Source organism: Saccoglossus kowalevskii, chromosome 8 (assembly GCF_978046115.1).
Source record: "Saccoglossus kowalevskii chromosome 8, keSacKowa6.1, whole genome shotgun sequence".
Classification (NCBI taxonomy): domain Eukaryota; kingdom Metazoa; phylum Hemichordata; class Enteropneusta; family Harrimaniidae; genus Saccoglossus; species Saccoglossus kowalevskii.
In genome coordinates, this window is record NC_140648.1 from 15,591,047 (window position 1) to 15,597,561 (window position 6,515).

Genomic DNA, 6,515 nt, shown 5'->3' on the forward strand with positions numbered 1-6,515 from the left:
TACACGATGTCAAACAAACTGATTCTATCTAGCACTTGAGTATCAAATTTACCTAGTCGTAAATAAGGTTTAGTTCATAACTCTATATGGCACCAATTCTAGTTTAAACAAGGTCAGGTTCCATCAGACATTGTACGTAGTATGTACTTCCCTCTAAACACTACTACTCAGCCCCCCCCCCCCCGCAACCTCGCTTGTCTTGCAGCATGGTTCATAGAAGCCAATAATTGTTGTTTGGATTAATTTTATTTTCGTTTCAACGTTTCTGTTGGCATGGTTATGAGAGATTGGGTCACGTTAAAATATTTCACACTATAATTTGTGGGGATCTTTGTAAGGCGTGGTCAGATACCGAGATCCTCTACCGTCTCCTCCCGTTCTCTTCTTTTCTATTATTGGTGAATCCACTAATTTCTTTTGTCTATGTTCATTTATATTTTAATTGAGTCGGCATGCGTCATTACGCGTGCGTCCATTCTAATTCAGAGAACCAGTATTTTAAATTTGTGATTGCTAACACCAGGGCCTACTCTTAAATTGCGGTGAAACTTATGCCCGAATGATCTGGTTAAAGAGTGTCGGTGGAAATGACGACTTATTTTGAAAATATGTGTTTTCAAATAAACAACAGAGTTTCGTTAAAATTCCAATTACTCGAGCTCATTATAATTTTTCAATTTCCGTCGTTTTAATTACGGGCACTATACCTGACCTCTAATTGTAGGCTAATTAACATCGCTTCCGTTTGGAATCGTCTACATGCTTTAATGCAATGGACAACATTACATATGGGAAATAGTATCGGGACTTTCTCACATGTAGCGACTATTTATACGCCTTTTTTCAACGAAGACTTTGTTTACTTATCCATATTTTGAGTTCCGCAAACATGATGTGAATAGAGTTCAGTTGTTTCGACTGAACCACTTCACAACCACACCCTCTTCCACTCTGATTAATTTGCAATTTAAAAGCTGTATTTATAATTTTGATAATTACCATTGTACTCATCGACTATAAAACGACACGTCAATATATTGCACTCTTCATATCTTGTCAACACGAAGCCATGGCGTATTATATTGTGTGTCTGTCCCTCCTTGCGATTTTACAGTGTTTAACCGCTGAAAGGAACTTTCTGAAAAAAGGTAACTTGAAATGTTTTTTCTGTCATGTACTAATCGTAAATAAAATCGACATTGATATTCGTGGTCGTTGCACAACGCGTTTGATTGTTGTGAAAACAAATGCGTCTTGTACTTCGCCTGGAATACACGTTGAATACGTCGAACGTGGCACCTAATTCAAAAGTCACTTTATATTAATATTTTCCATCCACAGTTAGGGATACCAGGGACTGGGAAAATGAAGTGCTTTCGTCCTCGCATGAACCACCGCCACCGTCAGAGCTACCGTACAGCAGCAGCACGCAAGATTCGGATGAATTTGAATCATCCTTTGAAGGTTCTGGTGGCCGCCCATTCATACAACCGTCTAAGGTGATCTGCAAGTGCAATCCACCCTGTTATGACCAGGATACCTGTACCGTCTATGGCTCGTGTTACATCAGTTACGGGGGGTCATATAACTACTTACTTGGGTGCCTCGGTGAGCAATCCACCAAGAATATGTGCAATAATCAATACATTCAGGTAAGTCTGTTTTTCAGTGACGTCACAATTTATCTATACAGGATGTTGGAATTACGGAAAATCGCAGAATACAAACTGTGTTTTCAAGTTGTATGCTTATCAAATAGTATTGGTGTTATGGAATAGTAATTCAACTATTGGCACGCACGTCACAATTTTTCTATACTTGATATTTGATTTATGACACGTCGAATTGAAGTCAATCGCGAAAATGATATTCGAGAATAATAAACTGCGCTTATGCGCATGCGCGTTCAATTATTGGTACGTACTATTTATTTGTTAGTTGAGTGTTTCTTTTTCTGTGACATATTGATTGGTTTTAACATTTTTGATCACTTTATAGGATATATCGTGCTGTACTGGTGATTATTGTAATAATATATGGATTCCGGAAATACCATATAAAAGCGATTACTCTCCTTAATATAATTGTGGCGATGAGGGTCAATAGTCAGGTAGAGTTATTTCATCTTATGTTTATCATTTCCCTACCGCCCACGTTCTAGTAGTATACATGGACACACTCTGTGGTCTTTTTGTTACCGTATTGTTTATAGTTTACAGAGAAACCGTGCGAAGCGTGTAGACGAACTAGTTAATCCAATATAAAGTCATGTATCCGTTCGTCAACGACTCGTGAGTTTGGGCGTATATCCTGCCATGTGATAAACACATATATTCTAGTTTATAATATGTCGACTGAGCGTAGCCTTCTCATGAGTTTTAAAACTTATTAACTACGTACGTAATCCGTCAATGACTGTAACGATTGGCGGACAACACATTTACTTCGCCGGGCCTAGATGTTTGTCGAGAAGTGTGAGTGTCATACACTCGATATCCCGACATCGTTGCTCTAGGGTGTGACAGTAATAATGTTGAATTATGTGTGAGGAACTTTTGGTGTGCGTTTGTTGGGTCGATTCAGCCAGTAACTCTAGCCTTCAAAGCTAGTCGAGATTTCCTATGTCCGACACGATCCACGCACGTAACCGTAACGCAGAAATACCTTAAATAAATATACAATTGACATCGTGAAACGTGTTTGTATTACAAACACGTTGGAATGTCTTTCTTATTTGGAAAATGTACATCAAATTTCCTAACAAATTTCGAACTTATTCCTTGTATTCGTTACACGTCAGTCGATACGATTACCGTACTGACTTTGCGGTATAATATTATTATACATCTGTCACCGTAACGCCATAAGTTACAGCGTGCCGTAATTTTGCTGTATTGCATTGGGTATTTTCATACTACCATATTAGGAAACGCGAATTCAAAATATGGAACGATTACTCGCGTAAACGTCCTCTAATAATAATAAAAAAAACATGGCTGCCCCCAGGGTTTGACCGGACTCCACACAAAGAAGTTCGCTAAATCTGTTCTAAACTTTTTGGATTTCAGCATTCTCATGATGTATCCCTGGGAGGAAAAGATGTATAATAATAAGTTTATTACGAGAATACTGCAAAGTATGAACTAAGACAGTACGCGGTCGCATCGACCTCCGCTGCGCGTCGGTCGATACTCCCGCTCTACTGTCTTCGCGCATACTTTGCAGTATCCTCGTAATAACCTCATAGTATTATATTACTATTCGTTTATTGTGCAGTACTGTCTTATCTACAGACGTGTGTTGTCCATAAAAAAAATGTGTGTTCTCAATAATACCATACATAATAATGTATTATAATAGAATTGCTTTCTTGTAAGTAGCGCCCTCTAGCAGCGTCAATGTTGTATTTATCGGCATTCGTCCGTCAAAAATACCGATAGTGCTGTGCAGTACTGTCTTATCTACAGACGTGTGTTGTCCATAAAAAAAATGTGTGTTCTCAATAATACCATACATAACAATGTATTATAATAGAATTGCTTTCTTGTAAGTAGCGCCCTCTAGCAGCGTCAATGTTGTATTTATCGGCATTCGTCCGTCAAAAATACCGATAATGCTTTCATGCAACTGCGTCATTATCGTCACTGACGCGTTTCGTCAATAAAGGGCGCGATGTATATGAAATATTTGTCGAGGGTTATGTAAACCCCTCGAATTTATTTTTTATTCTATAAAAATACCCTTGCACATCTCACAGACAACAACACCGTGACAAGCATAACAATTTCTTCTTCGAATATTTTAAATCTCAATGTATTGTTCTTCACAGAGTATTCAAATCCATATATCCAATATGTTACAACTTTGAAGATTGCGGCGCTATACACCTGAGACTGGACGAGATATTAATTTATTAATATTTGAAAACGTAGTTACAGTCGAACTTTTATCTCATAAAGTTCGAATTTTATTTGAAACGACAAACAATTGTAATATTCATATCAGGTAAATAAATGATGAAATAAAGGACCTCATATATCGATGACGTATTTGAGTGATGTACGTTACTCTCCGTGTTTAATTTCATGCGTATTTTGTCGCCCTTTTTCAAGCCATGCAGATCTGTGCTATGCCTTTTGGTGACTACTCGACCAATCAGAGTGCTTCATTGTAAGACTTTTCACATTTTCAATCTCCTGATTTCGTATCTGAGCAATCAGGAACACGATTTCGGTCATAGCTCTTGGGATTGCAGAATTGTTTACAGGAACCACTCACCGTATTTTGTCGCCCCTTTTTCAAGCCATGCAGATCTGTGCTATGCCTTTTGGTGACTACTCGACTAATCAGAGTGCTTCATTGTAAGACTTTTCACATTTTCAATCTCCTGATTTCGTATCTGAGCAATCAGGAACACGATTTCGGCCATAGCTCTTGGGATTGCAGAATTGTTTACAGGAACCACTCACCGCCTTTAAGAGCTCTTATGAGCATTTATGGGCGGTGGTTTTTAGTCAAAAGCCTGCTGCCTCGGACTTTCCATCCAAAAAGAATCCCAATACTAGTTCATACTTTATCCTATGCTTGGTTCTGGCTTCTCTATATATCACTTGTGCTACACAAGAAAAATGCTCTTCAATGCAGTTCACTCTGTATATTGCAAAAGACCTATCAGATTTCAAAACAATAGTCTTCATTCTAATTAACCCCCGGTCAGTATGACCTAGGCTTTTCGGTGCTCTATAAAAAATAATAAATAGACAAAGTTGCCTAAAATCAATTCAAAACTAAATTATTTTATACACCAGAAGTTTAACAGTTCTTACCACGGGCGTGAAACCATTTTAACCATACAACAATGAACAGAGATCAGAAGTCAGTTCGCATATTCAAACCGAGGAACAATGAAACCACATTTGTTTGCACGCTATGGCACAGATCAGTACCCAAAACCACATCATATTGGCTGTCCCGCAAAAAATATCAACGTATGAACAGCAAGTGGCCTTTTAAAACAATGATGTTGCATAATACCTCTGGAAACTGTCAACAGACTCCATTCGGAATACCGAACATGCCAATCAGTGACCATGATTTTTGTAATAGCGCCCTCTGCGCCAAAAACAAAGCAGAAATAAAGAAACGGATCTCAACTGTAGAGGGCTAAAACCACAATAGAAGAGAATTATTATTCAGAGAAAGATCTGATTATTATCTATTTGAAACAAAAAAAACAATCAAACGTGGTCCTTCAATTCATAGTTGGGTGAGCGGAGCGGGGATTGCCTTTTTATCTATGTTGAAAGTTTGACCAATCAGTTTGCCTTTCACAGTGCTCATTTCCACATATACAAATGCACCCGCCAATGTCAGACTTGACTCCCCTACCTATAGTGTGGATCTATGAAACAAGTGTTAGGGTAAATATCCCAATCCCAGGAGCAATAAGATCACCAAAATCTAGGCAACATGTATAGGTTTATGTATGAGGTCAGTGAATTTGAATAAAATAAAATAAATTGACAATTGCCGCACTCCCTGGGGTGATTTGAATGGTAGAACTCATCCAAAATATGCCACACCTGCCACATATCGCCCGAGAAGGGAATGAGGAGTCAAGAAACAGTTTGAGTGAAACATAGTAAGGAATAGCCTGACGCCTACCGCGCTACTACGCCTACATGTCAGACTAAGTAAGGGACTGAGTTTTTGTTGACCCTGACCATGCAACCATTCTCTTATGGAAAAACCACAGGTCATAACTTCAGGAGCTAATCCCTTCCCCGGTTTAAAAAAAACGCCCTCATCAATAGGTCTAAAGTCTATATTTTGATGTTTCCAAGGCCCAATGAATGCATTTGGGAGAGATAATTTCAGACTCTATCACAATAGCAATTAAAACAGCTTGTTTCATTATAAGTATCACTTCCCTGTCAAATTAATGGTATATGTTTATTTGAATCTGAAGATAATTCCCCACAAATGCTAGAGGGCGCTATAGCTAAATAACACTTATGTAGCCCAAAACACACGAGTGGCTAATTGTATTGAAAGCATCCTGCTACAAGACATGGCTAAAATCTGAGGGTTTTATAAAATTCTGACCAGGGTCTAAGACATTGAGAAAAACAAAGAATTTGACGGTATGCGAGAAGCAAACAATTCCAGGAATAAAAAAAAACATCTTTTATCACATAACAACAAATGATACGTAACCTTGAAGATTCAAACTTCCATCCAATCAGAGAATTCCAAACAAAGTTGATTCCCCCCACAAATGCAAGAGTACGCCAGAACTGAGATTTTGTACCCGTTTTTGAGAGGCACATTCGTTGTTTTTTTACATTGAATCACACTACTTTTCAAGAACGTTGGGGGTGTTTTAGTTAGGCAAATCAGTGTTTGAAACTGTCTGAAAAAATCACCCAAGACCAGAAATGGCTGCGTCAACTGGCTTGTTTTGAGCAACATTTTCTTAATTTTGTTTTCGAGAAAAACAAAACATTTGTTAAGTT

At 38.2% G+C, this 6,515-nt stretch overlaps 1 protein-coding gene across 1 annotated transcript; it reads left to right on the forward strand.

Annotated features, from left to right (window-relative positions):
* The first annotated feature begins 981 nt into the window (after positions 1-981).
* On the forward strand, positions 982-4,045 carry LOC146739347 (uncharacterized). The gene is made up of 4 exons (XM_085502254.1): positions 982-1,148; positions 1,342-1,652; positions 1,999-2,110; positions 3,830-4,045. Exons 1-3 carry the CDS (start codon positions 1,070-1,072, stop codon positions 2,077-2,079), a joined length of 471 nt encoding a protein of 156 aa, XP_085358380.1. The 5' UTR covers positions 982-1,069; the 3' UTR covers positions 2,080-2,110; positions 3,830-4,045.
* Positions 4,046-6,515: the final 2,470 nt, after the last annotated feature.